Source organism: Solea senegalensis, linkage group LG10 (assembly GCF_019176455.1).
Source record: "Solea senegalensis isolate Sse05_10M linkage group LG10, IFAPA_SoseM_1, whole genome shotgun sequence".
Taxonomy (NCBI): domain Eukaryota; kingdom Metazoa; phylum Chordata; class Actinopteri; order Pleuronectiformes; family Soleidae; genus Solea; species Solea senegalensis.
The window spans coordinates 10,018,429-10,032,526 of NC_058030.1; the positions used below are offsets into that span (position 1 = coordinate 10,018,429).

At 38.2% G+C, this 14,098-nt stretch overlaps 1 protein-coding gene across 3 annotated transcripts in view; it reads left to right on the top strand.

The window, feature by feature from the left end:
• The first annotated feature begins 208 nt into the window (after nt 1-208).
• Nucleotides 209-14,098, top strand: part of kcnq1.2 (potassium voltage-gated channel, KQT-like subfamily, member 1.2) — a 141,834-nt gene continuing 127,944 nt past the window's right edge. For all 3 annotated transcript variants that reach the window (XM_044036366.1, XM_044036367.1, XM_044036368.1), the window contains exons 1-3: nt 209-453; nt 2,164-2,847; nt 12,052-12,142. In XM_044036366.1, coding sequence (XP_043892301.1) covers nt 2,354-2,847; nt 12,052-12,142 — 585 coding nt within the window. In that variant the 5' untranslated portion in view covers nt 209-453; nt 2,164-2,353. The remainder of the gene's footprint in view (nt 454-2,163; nt 2,848-12,051; nt 12,143-14,098) is intronic.

Consider the following 14,098-nt stretch of genomic DNA (forward strand, 5'->3'; position numbering starts at 1 on the left):
CGTGACCAGCGGCTGTCTGTCCACCAGCTGCTGGATTTTTGAAACACTTGGTGAGTTCAAACACCCTCGTAAAATCGTTATTCGTGTTGCTGCACACAAACACTCCCCAAGCTTCTGGCGATAGCCTGGCTCATATGGCGAAAACCAATTTTTGCCGTAACCCTTGAACGCAACATTGGTCCAGCAGGCTGGAGCTGCGATGCACTTCAAAGACACTGATCGTGCAGACAGTAGCAGATGGACGAGTCCGACTTTCACTGCATTCGCGCCACATTACAGGTGTTTACTGAGTACTGGTCGACTGTTTAAGTCGATTTTTGACTGTATTTTTTTTCTTTTTAAGGAAAACACGACCAACCTGTTGCGTGTATTTATATATATATTTATTTATGTTTTGCCTGGCATATTATTTTGTCACCGACTTCAACTTGAAATGTACTTCTAAAGTTAAAGGTAAGAGTGGATTTGACACATCATCATTTGTGTGATTATTCAAGGTGTCAGCTGCGAATAGAACCAACTGTAATTAATGCAAATATTGACTTAATATTTGATGCAGCTTCATTAAACAAACATTAACGTCGCAAGTACAGCTAAATGTGTGTAATAGAAGAAAAATAATATATAACAGCATGTGTGGGTTGAGATAAAACCCTCGTGCTGTCACTCATTCACTTCCCTTAACTCGATTCAGTTTAACGGAAAGTCCCACAATACATTGTAACCGTAGAGTCCCACAGTAGCCTAATACACGTCTGATAAGTTCATTGTTTATCCCTCCTTGACGTTGGGGTTGGTTTTATGGGCACAGAAACTCTATCTACAAAGAGATAGCAGCGCGTGTGGCTCCTGTCATCGCTTCATTCATAGTTGAGGACAGATATGGACGGGGATGGCTGTCTCCAATTAGTCCACCTCTCTTGTCTGATGAGACTTTTTCCGATCCATTTAGGCACGGAAAAACTCACATTGCCTGGCAGAGAAGACACTGAGCAACGTATTTACATAGCCTACAGTAAATAATTTAACATCGCCTGCTGTAGAGGCAGTAAAGTGTTATAATAAGTAGGTATTTGTTTATGTTCATATTAGACACACTATTTAGGATCTACCCCTAGTTTGAGTTATGTGCAAAGTAAACCACCTGCTTCTCTTTCCTATCTAATGTTAAGCTTGCTTATTTATTTAGTTATTTTGTTGGTATAGGTTAAATTATTGAATTCATAGTCACTTATTATAGCTTTTATGTGTGGATTTATGGCATTTACTGTAACCTATCCGCTCCATGTTTAATTGCATCGAAGAATCTATGTCCTAACAATAGATACTCATTTAAAGAATATATGCTATATCCACACTCAGAGTCTATCATATGATTTTTTGCACAGTTTTTAAGTGTCAAATGCAGCGTTTCAAAGTTTAGGTTCATAATATATGTATATAAAATTGTGTATATGACACTTAAAACTGTGCATTCTTAAATAACATCCACACTGAGTGACAAACAAAACAATTACTCATTCCATACCCACATTATCAATCAGTTTTGTTTGGCAGCACATTGATTAAGCTTCTCTGATGTGACATGTTTTGCGAACACTTGTGGACTGTAATGTAGCTTTAATGTAGTAACTTAAAATGTGATTATTTCTCTGTACATGTAGGCAGAGTGCCTGCTGTGTGTTTACTTTTACCTCGCCAGATGACATACAAGGCTGATTTTGAAATCCATCAAGAACAACAGGATCCTGTTTTTACAATACATAACAAATTCTCAGCAAGGAATTTAGTGGAAATCACATTGTTTTCTGACTTGTGGCTGCTACAGTATGCATTTTTAATGTTCCCAGGTCATAATCATAGTGTAGAAGCCCATAACCATTTGCATAGGTTCATAGAATGCAACTACTCAAATTTCAGTCTCCTCTTTTTGTATATATCCAACCTTTTTTGTTAAAAAAACAAACCAAAAAAAATACATTCTCAAACTAGAAGTAGGACTGTTATACAATGATTAGTGCTAATTGTTGTTCAGCATACTAAGCTGTACACCGTTCATATAACAATGTTTTTCATAATCCGATGCTGATTGAACGTAGTCACTGTCATTGGTGAAGGAGGCGTAGGCTTTCCTCATGACTCATGTCCTCTCTTTCATTGCAGGTATGGACTCTCTTGAAACTCAGCAGCCCAAGCTCTTTTCTGTAGTGGGTAGCTAGCCGTGCCTGGCTAGGTGTCTTATCCTGTGGGGCTCTTCTTCCTGGTCCTTGGATACAAACCTCCAGAACTTCCCAGTTCTTTTAAGACTCCCTTGGCCCCCACTGAACAGACCTGGATCACACTGTGGGGCGAGATGGAGGAAAGACGGGCACGGTCCTTCCACATGTCGTGCCATGTGCAGAGGGACTATGGCAGCAGGTTGGGGAGCTCCTTCCTAAGCTGCAGTCCCAATGGATATGCCAGCACTAGCCTCAGCATGGACGAGGAGATGGATGTTGACCTTGCAGCCTCCACCGACGCTAAAGCCAGGAGTGCTGCTGGACGGGCTCCTCCACCTGACAGAAGCCACTACTCTCCTGTTTCACTGGAACTGGACCCCACAGCAGTGAATAATGGATCAGGCATTCCCTGCTGTCCACCAGCAGACACAAAGGACCCAGTGCTGCAGATAGTACCTGACCAGTCTTCTACCACCTCTGTCCCACCACCTCTCCCTCGTTCGAGCTGGCTGCATCACCATCAAAAGGATTTCCAGAGCCCTTACATCAAGACTAGCATGCAGGGGGATGTTTACAACTTTCTTGAGAGACCTGCTGGACTGAAATGCTTCCTCTACCACTTCCTTGTGTGAGTACCTGTCTGGTTCATTGTATACTGATTTGACATCCGGTCATTTGACGTCAGGTGAAGTACAGGACGAGTTGACAACTAGACATCCCAACAGAGCACCACACAAGTTGACAAACTTGTGTGAAGAACACAATGCAGTCATCAGTTCAGCATTTAATTAAAAAAAGAACGAGAAATCACATTGAGATGTTTCTGCTACGTGCAAACTACAGGCAAATAAGTAATCACATCGTAATGACGTAACGACGTACATTTGTGGTAAAAGCTGTTAAAAACCTACCAAGAGACAAGATAAGTATCTGATTCAGGCAACATGGGTCTGTAAACTGTCTTTCCGTTTGCTCTTGTCCCTCTTCCCGTTAATTATATCTAGTGCAGCTCCTTCCAGTATTAGGTTCTTGTTCCCAGTAACAAAAGGAGAGGTGTCTGTGGCCTGCCGGTCGTCTGTGGCTGTTTAAAGCCAATAGAAACAGGTCATGCTGATTTGGTCAACCACACCTTTGGCCTCAATAATGAGCTTGGTCTTTTCTGGTCATCCTCACTGTCAACAAATTTAGCAACCTCATGCATGAAACATGGGAGCGTCCTTCTCCATGCTGCTAACATGACCTGCCAAAGAGCACAGTGACCCACTGCTAAGACAACTTACATTAATCATATTACTAAGTGCCCCTTAAGAGCACCACCTCTCCGTTGTTTGTTTTCATATGCTCTGTCTACTAAAAAGCTGTTGTTTTTTTTGCATGGTGTAATGATTGGAAGTGGGACTGAGAAGCATGCCAGACTAGACTGTATAAACAATGCCATTTATACTCCCTCATTCTGTAAAATAAACTGAATACATCAAAAATGAACTTTAAAAATACAAAAACATCAAACATTTTCCAAGAAATTTCCTAAATATAAACTTTCAAACTGGACCTGTGCTAGTTTATGGATCAAGTAAATTGTTTTTGGCACATTGCATGTCAAAGATATAGATTTGTTATTATTATTGTAAATATTTTGTTCAGTAAGTTAAAAATGTCTAGACTAAACAACAGTATAATGGAGAGTGACATTTTGGGGAAAAACACATCAAAAAGAGGACAAATCAACAAAAAAGAATAACCCCTGACATGTGACTGAAGGATCTTTTATGATCATTGAAGTATCGCGCAGTTTAGTTGTGGACGTCATAGTAAGCCGTAAGCACATGGATTTAGACAAGATTAGGTGAAAGTATGAATGATAATGTTTCAGTTGAAAGTCCTTCATTGAACTATGTTTACATTCAGCTGAATCATCATACACTGAGTTGAGGGTTTCTTTTTTTCTTTTATTAAGTAAAGTTAGGCTCCAAATTTGTTTTTGTTTTATACATATTACTACATCATTTGGAAACAGTTAGTTTATATTATAGTCCATAGTATATTACACATATGCTAAAGTGCATCTTTAAGTAGACCTAGGCTGTGGACAGTACAGCAATAAATAATCAGAGCTTTTTTTTGAGTCTGCCGTGCTGCTTCTGACCTCAATCTTAGTACCTCTGACCTCTGAAAAGTCCTGTTCTCCAAGTAATCTGTTGCACAAACACTCATCCCCCTCTACTGTGCTATAGCTCAGTCACATTTAGCTGATTAAATAATTGAAACACATCAGCCTGTTGAGTATATTTAAGTGGCAGATACACTTACACTTTTCAGCTGTCTGAAACTGAGCTTGAAGACGATGTGTTTATTTCATTGACACATTTGTCCATCACAAATGGATGGAAACACTGTGGAGATTGAGCCTTTTGTGCTTTGCATTGGTGACAGTCTGTCCAAGCAGTAATTGAGGCTCTAATTAATTGAGGTTTTCCAATCACAGAGGAGGGAGAATCTGAGCCTGTTCATTTAATATTAAACCCATCCCACTGATCCCTGCTGACAATTCCTTGAGTAAATCTTACTTGTTGATGGCTATTGCCAGTGGCCATCTATTTAGAGATTGGCAGGGGAGAAGTGACACATAAAAGGATGTGTGACAGCCCTAATAGCCATGTACTGTATTAGGTTAGGATCACACACACACACACACACAAGCGTTCTTAGGACACGACAGCCTAAACAAAGTGTTATCCCTAACCTTAACTATAACCAGTTAATTCCTAACCCTAACCTTAACTGAACCACAATTCAAGTCTTAGCCCTAAACCTAACTAGTCTTTCAGCCTCATTAGGTTCTAAAGAGTTAACAAATACAAGTACACACATGCACACGTTCATGTGTCACTGCCTAATTGCCTAACCTGAGCACTTGAAAAAGTTAATTTGTCCTCTCTATTGGATGTGATCTTTCTGGTTAAAAACCCCACTGAATTTCAAATGTAACTATTTATCTTGAGTAAATTTAACAACAAATTTACCGATTTTGCAAATGCAAAAAAATGTACAACATAATATCATTTGTCGATTCAACATACAAACACATACCATACTAATGACTAGTATTTAGAAATCTCTTGGTCTTGGGACAGCATATGTGTCCGAAAAGCATCTTATGCAACGGCTTGCAGATTCACCAGCACACACATAACCTGGAGCCATGATCCCCTCCACGTTTGGGCCACTCCCCCTGACTCCTTTACATAACGAAAGGGAATAAACATTTATGTCATCATGATTTCTAAATGCCCTTCTCAGATTGCAAGCAGATTACAACTTTACCTCTTGGTTCTATTATCCGCCAAGTCTAGCAGATTCTTTCATACAGCACTTATGATACTTGTCCTAAAATTGCACAGTTCACTACTCTGGCTGTAAAAAAAAGCAATCATTATTCTTAAATGATCTATGTTTCTAATCAAAGGGCTACTATCAAATAAAGGTAATTCTCCATATCTTCTATCATATTTGTCATTACACCACAAGTTTGCCATGTAGAAAGCCTTTCATCAGTTTCTCTTTGTGAAACTTATGTGGGTCAGATATTGTGTCTGGTATACTTGGTTCTGTTGTGTATTTTTGTTTCTGGGCAGATGATTGAAATGGTCAATGTGACTCCTCAGTTGCAGGCTTTTCTCTCCGTTTGTAATGGAATTGGCATAAAGCAAACCTCTTGTTGGATATCTGCTTACAAGAGATAACTGGCTGATCAAGTGTTCTGTATGGGTGACCCCCATTTCTCACTAATAATTCATGTGCACTACAGGATTGATTGCAATTTTCCTATTCAATTGAAGACTCCCATTGTTAAATGATATTCATGATATTCAGGCCACCTATAGATTTATTTTGATATTATGGCTGTAGAATTGTCAAAAAATTTTCTTCTTCAGCCCCTTTTTCCAAGATAAGTGCTACTTTCGATATCTGGCAGTCATTCAACCATTTAGGTTGATTGGACGGTCGTTCCGAAGTATATTTATCTGCTTTCCCTTAGTTTTTTTATTTTGTAGGAATCACAAACGGTCTAGGAGTTTTGGTAGGTAGAAGTGACAGAATGGTGACAGAAGGGTTAATGTGTCAGTGAAGACTACGCATGTGCCTGATGCTGAATCTGACATACATTTGTTGCTAATGTTTTCTGAACCCCCCCCCTCACCCCAGCTATTTCTATCTGCATTTGTCTTAACATCTATTTTCCGAGTAATTGGTGGACAAGATCATTGTTAAGCCTCAGTGGACTATCCATATTTGTGGCTGATGTGGTGTAATCCATCCTAAGCTCCACCGTGGACGGGATGTATAGGAAATGGAGTGAGGTCAATGAAGAGCAAGTAAATTACGTCTATGGCAGTTTGTCTGCTTTGGTTTGAAGCTTATATTTCTTTCATAACAGTACATGAAGCAGCTTCCGAAAGGTGGAAAGGTGTTTAGCACCAAGATAAATCTCATTGTTTTACAATATTGGTGCTTTAGCTTCCACTATGTTTGCATATATGCAAACATAGTGGAAGCTAAGCTAAGCTCCATTAACACTCGTGGAAAAAATCTATGGTTAGAGCACAAATATACAGCATTACTTGGTACATAATACATACTTTGATTTGACATGCAGATGTATGCTGGTCCAGACTTTTGGTTGTGGTAAATATCAGCTGCTTTGTGCTGATTAGTGTATGGTATTAGATTTGTGTCAAAAAAAAAAGCAAACAATTATTTATTTTCAAACGCTTTTTAAGAAGATACACTTGTTTTTTGCACTCCATACAATATTTTTGAATGATTAAATTGATATTTTATTTACTTCTTACAAAGAGTTTGAAAATATTGACACAAATCTAATTCCATAATTAGTGTAGCTAATGGGATTTTGTTACCTGGTTGTTTTGAATTTATGCTTCGTATTGTTGGATATGTGTCCATTGTTTGATGGAGGTGGAAGGCGAAAAGCTTTTCAGGTTTCAAAGAGTTGTTTGCTGTGTGGGTGCAGACAAACATGTCAACTCAACTCAACACCAGTCATTTACTGGGTCTGTAGTTCATTCATGCACTCAATTCATAAAAGAAAAAGGCAAAAGTATACTTTCTGTGTTTACTCATTTTCATTTGAATAACATTTAAAAGGATTACTGTGTGATATGTTTTCTTCAGTTCAGAATAGGATGTGTTTTGGTCAGGACACAATTCTAAAATGGTAAATTGACACACATTTTGGCTTTAAGAAACAAATTAATTAAGAAATTACTTAAAGGATAGGATATTTATTGAATGAGCCGACTGCAAATCAACTCTTAGGTCATTGGAAAAACATAGGAAGGGTTTGTTTGTTTTATCTATTTATCTTATTGTATATTTCATCTATCTAATGTGTTGTTTTTAAATTAGCTTGTGAAAGACAACAAAAGACAACTTTACACATCACAACATGGATAATAAAGATTAAAGAAGGAAACATATGCATTTTGATAAGTGATTCGTTTGAAGAGTGAGTTATTTTTATAAACTAAATACAACACATGAGTTCAGCTTCTTTGCTCCTCTAACACATTAACTAAATATTTTCAATTATGGACAAAACAATTGTGAATCATCTCCTCAGGGGTGGGAACACTGATATGTAACATTATTTCTGATATTTCTTGTTTTTTTATTTGCTCCTATTGAACAGGACAGTGAAGCATGAAAGGGAGAAGACACACAGCAAAGGACCATGGGGGGAATCAAACCTGGGTCACTGCAAATGGGCCATTTGCCCCATGGGTCTATCTGACACCCCATACACACAATTTGTTTTGTTTTGAAAGGAAAATGATCAACAGATGAATCAATTATGAAAATAATCATTAGTTGCAGCCCTAAACAGCATTAATATATGGAATGGGCTTTTTTTTTAGATCTTTTCATCATCACATCTAAACCTGTTGTATTTCTTGTGAGTAAGTGGTCGTCTTAGGGATCTATACTGAAAATAGTAACAGCCTGGAAGGGTATAGGGGCCGCCTACATCTGTTCAGTCAGACCAGAGGTTTGGTTTAGCTCTGTTTCATACTTATTTTTGTGAAGCAGCACAAATCTGCAGTCATTAATACTCACTAAAGCCCCAGCTGTTTTGTTTTAATCAGATCCCAGGGGTTTTGACATGGTCAAATAAGGTTTGCTAATGGTTGGTGACCTAGTCCTCTCCACAGCAGACACGTCCCCTCTCTGTCAGTGCTGAATGTTCTAGAATATGACTTTTTGAAAATGAGAAATGACTCCTACACCTATACTGTAGCTATTATCTGTACACAGCCTGACTAAACTGAGGCATTGACAGTGGTGTTAGTGCTGTGTGATTAATTTCATCTCAGGGACATTTGATGTGTTTCGAGTTATTAGTTGAAAACTGAAACCATGCCAGTGACAAGTAGAATCTTTGTTTCCCCTTTGTTTATTTTTGGCAGTTTACTCCGATAACTAATAATGTACAGTCAGATATATATCATTGATTTATTTCTTCATACGTCCAGTGTGTAAAACCTAGGAGGAGTTACAGCCAGAAAGCACATGGAATAAATAAATGAATACATTTTATATGTACTTATAGGCAAGGGTTGTGCTTTATTGATGTGTACTCACTTGCAGAATGCAGTTTTTTGCCAAAAAGGCGTGGCTGTGCAGTGGAATAATCCTGAGAAATATCACTGGCATTGCCACTGACGCATGTCACACGACACTTACATGCAGTAGTGTTTGGGTTCCCATGGTGATCAGAGCACAGTGGGGCATTTTGACTCCTAAGATACGTCTTCAGTGGGTTAAATGATTAGAAAATAAGTGTCTCAATGGACCAGATTCTGAAAAATCTACCCTATGTGGTTTACATGCTCGTCTGGAGAAGTACATTTTGCACATACTGCACCATGATGTGCATGTTTTTACTTACCTTTTTTGCTCCAATGAGCTTAAATACAGAATTGACTGCAACCTTGTATTGAATAGCCTACTACTTAGTACATGTTTCCTACTGTTGGTACACTAGAGATATTGTAGCTGTTATCTGTCCTAAACCAAAGAAATACCTCAGGCCCATGCACTGACCTACATGGTCATTACATCATATTTATACATATCATGGGCATTTATACAATGATGGTAGCCATCATTTTGCAATGACAAGATTGAGAAGATATTACAGTTCCCCCTGCCCCCCCGTGACCTGGCTCATACTGAGTTTCATCCTACTTCATAAATTTCATAGAAAATCACAGATATTTATACGTCACCATGTCTTTTTCCCCCCACATTAGTTTGATTTATTGAACAAGCATATTCTTTTAGATCTTTGAAAGAAAACAGTCTACGAAAAACCTTAAGACTAATTAGAGGAGCTTAGATAGTATAGTATAGTATAGTCCTTTATTGAGATGGGTTTGAGCTCTGCAGCAGCAACGTTAATCTGTAAACAGCAGTCATGATTTGGAGGTTAATTGCTTATCACTGATTAACTAATATCTGGATGAAACATTGATGCTGTAATCTGAAGCAGCCTTTTTATGTGGGATTCCGTGTTAGAGTTAGTTTGCCTTTCTTGTAATTCTTTTTTATTTATTACTATTAATCTGACAAAAAGTAAGACATTTTCTTCTGTGGTCAATGACATTTAAATTCTAAATGATGATCATTCCTTCACAGCTTGCATGATCTGTCCAGTTCCTGTTTGACTTCACATGGTGTCCTGGCTGTTGAATCACTTGCTTTTAGTGAATATGTAAAGGAAGGGGTCGGCTGGTTTTAACTGTAATACACTTCTCAAATCCCTCCGTGCCATATGCCGAGGACACGACATCGAGGGCCGCGTCTGACCATGAAATCTCTTTGGCTACCCAAAGTAGCACTCCACCGTCCTCGTATGTGACAGGCAGATTTCAAAACTGAAGACTGAACCAAATATACAGGAGAAGACACGCTGTCTAGTAGTGTGCAGCAGAGATAATGAGAGCAAACTGAAATAGCATCCACACTAACACCATGGATTGTTTCTATCGGCCTCACCCTGATCAAAATTGCATGTTCATGACACTGTACTATATTGGAGGGCATGATGTGACTTCACCTTCATGCTTTCTTATAGGTCCGGGAATATACAGTACTAGAAATAACATTGTTAACTAATGCTTCTGCATTTTGGTCACTTGTATTTTAAACAGAATCAACGAGAGGCAGCTTTGTTTATGGGTTTCCTCTCCAAGACCTTTGCAGTTGTAAAAAAAGTGACATTGTCAGGACCAGTAGTCCTCATGGAGAGCAAATCTTTAAATAAGAAATTAAAAGAACTGGTTAAATTAAAAGCTAAGTTTGTCGGGGGGGTTAAGGTTAGGGTTAGGCAATTTACTGCTTATGGTTAAGGTCAGAGATAATGCTTTGGTTAGGCTGTGTAAATGAATGGAAGTCAAAGCAGTGTCCTAAGAATATAAATGTATACATATATATATATGTATACATATATACATATATATATATGTATACATTTATATTCTTAGGACCATACATTCTGCATCATTTATGAGTAAGGATAAACAACAGATACTTATGTAACCTTTCAAGCATATGGCCTGTAATCCAGCTTGTATTACACGGTCTCATAAGGCACTCACCGCAGAATTTTTTTTTTTAGCTTGATTCGTAACGATGGTGCATGTAAACATTACCGCTATGTCATGTAAAAGCACTTAAAAGATGCGTTTCAAGGATTATTTCTAGCGTGGAGAAAATGGACACGACCGATTGTACTGTTATAGGGTGGGTCTGTCTGTCTGTCTGTCCGTCGGTCTGTATGCATGTCTGTCTGTCCTTCCATCCATCCGCATTAAGATAGTATTCCTACAATGTTACTCACTCTATTATAACGTTATAACATACAATACATAATGATATTGTTATTATACTGTAAAGTGAAGTGTTTCCACAAAAGCAAAAGTAATGATTTTCAATAAGGAGAGGGAGCGATGAGTAAGAGTATGAAAAATTGCAGTTTTTCCTTCCCTTGCCTCTGATCACTGATTTTTCTGCTCCCTTCCTTTGTGTCCATACCTTCATTTACTGTACATGTGTGGATGTTCACAAGTCATATTTTTAGACCATGTATATACACTGACAGATGGACAGTCCTGTCAGAATTGTTTTCTGTTGCTAGTTGATATGGAAACATCCAGTTAGCTGTTAAAACAAGCAGATTGATGACAAAAAGAGTAACAGACCAAGAAGCTCTGTGTGTCCCACATTTGACTATGAAACCGCTTATTGCTTCTAGTAACATAATTTCACATGTCAGTGGCAAACAGTAAAAAATAATAATAATTTATCCTGTAGAAAAATGTGTATTAGGACTTTTTTGTTTGGATTCCATTTAGTATGACAGCTTCCATTTCCTACATCCATATTTTACTGTTTTAAAAACAATTTTTCTATATTAAGAAATTGTCCACAAACTGACCAAAAAACAATCTCTAAGGATGCAGGGTAAAAACTGAATGTGAATATTTAATCACAAGGAAATCATCATATTCTGTAACATCTGTCTTATCCTTCATAGACTTTATAGTATGATTCATAATCGATGTCATGCAGTCACTCATTTCTATATACGTTACTGTATGTTTGTGTTAAACTACTGCCTAACCAAGCATGATGCTTTATAGTGGGTAACCTGATAAAACCGGTAAAATAATATTTTCATTGTCATTGTTGTATTTCATTATTGGTACAGAGTAAAAATGACTGACTCAAAGTTCTGTGTCCCTCCCTGCAGATTTGTCATGGTCCTGGTTTGTCTAATCTTCAGTGTCTTGTCAACTATAGAGCAATATGCAGACTTTGCCACTGGCACCCTCTTCTGGATGGTGAGTAGTTTCATTTTGCCTTACTTATTGCTACTCGATATTCACATATAGAATTCACTGCATTGATTAAAGAAGATGCACTTATTGCTGAGTAATCATTAAATGATCACGGCAAAAGACGAATCAATACATTTGGAAAAAAATATGGCAATGATTTTCCTTACAAATTAAGTACCTAATTTAGTCTTGTATGAAGCAAAAACAAACACAAAATTATCATTTTCTAGTTTCAACTTCTCAGTAATGATTTACAATTTACATAATTTTCTATTCACTTCTATGAAGTGAATATTGAATGGCGAGTATTGTTCATTTCATTGTGATAATGAATGATACTTTTTTTATTTTTAAAATGTACAGCAAGAGACAAATGACACGACTTAAAGCCAGTATAGCTGCACTGCAGTACCCTTTTTTGTCCACATGGTGGAGACAGAAGATCTCGACAACAAAGGCCTTTATCCACCATCTTACCCCTCGGCCCAAAGATGTTACAGAGACGAATCACTTCAAGTTATTGCGAGTCATGTGACACCTGGTTGCTTGTGTTATATTCACCCGGAACATCTTACAATGAGTAACATGTTCAGATGACTGCCATGGCTATGCTCAGGAGTCATTGTGTTCAATTATTTGTGATGACACTGGCTATACAGAGCTGCACACAGACTACACTTGCTGCTGAATTGACTTTTTTGTGCCTTATGAGGCCATTAAGACTGGCAAGTCGTCGCAATAAATCCAGGGCTTACAACAGGTAGCAAAAGTGATGGCTGCTGTTTGGAAACTCTACAAAGAGCTTGCATCATCTGTCTCTTGTCAGCACACTGTGTGAATATAAATACACACGTACTGTAGCTACTGCATGCTCGTGCACAGTTTACACTGACACACAAAGGTTGCACACACACACACAGACATGGGCACACACTCACAAGAGCAAACACATCTACCACCTCCTGAGCCTTGGGGGCAATCAGAGGACAGAGCGGACACTGTGTTCTGTAAACTTTTGCCCTGTGCCCTTTGAAGACCAACCATCGCAGTTATTCAGTTATTTATATCCAGGAAGAGTCAAATACACTCATTATCATGATGGCTAACTCTCTCTTTCCCTGCCTTTTATTTTTTTTCTATTTGGCTCCTTCCCCCACCCTTTTTTTTACAGTTGCTTCATTACTCTAGATGCCAGTTATAGTAGTTATCAGCCTTTTCCTTTGTTTTGGTTCAGAAACAATTGTGAGATAAGATAAAAACCTTATTGTATTTACTGTACATGTGTATACTGTATGTATGTTGTTTGAGGGAGTGGATCTGTGTGAGTGGTGTCATGGTCATGGTGGCATACACTGGTGGTAGCAGTTATACTTAGGAGGTTCAGGGTTAGCTGACATCCTTAAATCACAGGCTGCTTGTTTTGCATGGCAGAGGGGGCATTTGTCCTTGAGGATATTTGGCCCTCAGGGCAGCTGCCAAAGCAAAGCCAGGCTGGGCCAGTGACAGAAGCACACACGTGTCACACGTGTCTAGTGTCCCAGCTCGTATTCACCACTTTACATTTCAAAAGTGTAATGACACGCAACAACTACTTTTATTGTTTATTTCACACCTTAAAGCATCTTAAATTCTTTATTTTGACCCTAAAAGGCTTTAAATAGAGATGATGAACTTCTCTTTCTTTCTTTCTTTCTTTCTTTCTTTCTTTCTTTCTTTCTGTCTTTCTCTCTCTCTGCACAATGACAGTACAGATGCCTTTTTAGTTCCACCATTATTTCAAAATTTCCCCTTGACCAACGCTCATGAAACAGTAAATGGATGCATAACCAAGGAAGACTCGGGTTTCATTTGAGGCCAGAAAGGGGAAAATCCACATGGTTTGGTGACCTTTGAGTCACACCATTAGACTGTTTCCAACACAAGAAGTACAGTAAACTTGACAAAGTTCTGTGTTAAAGG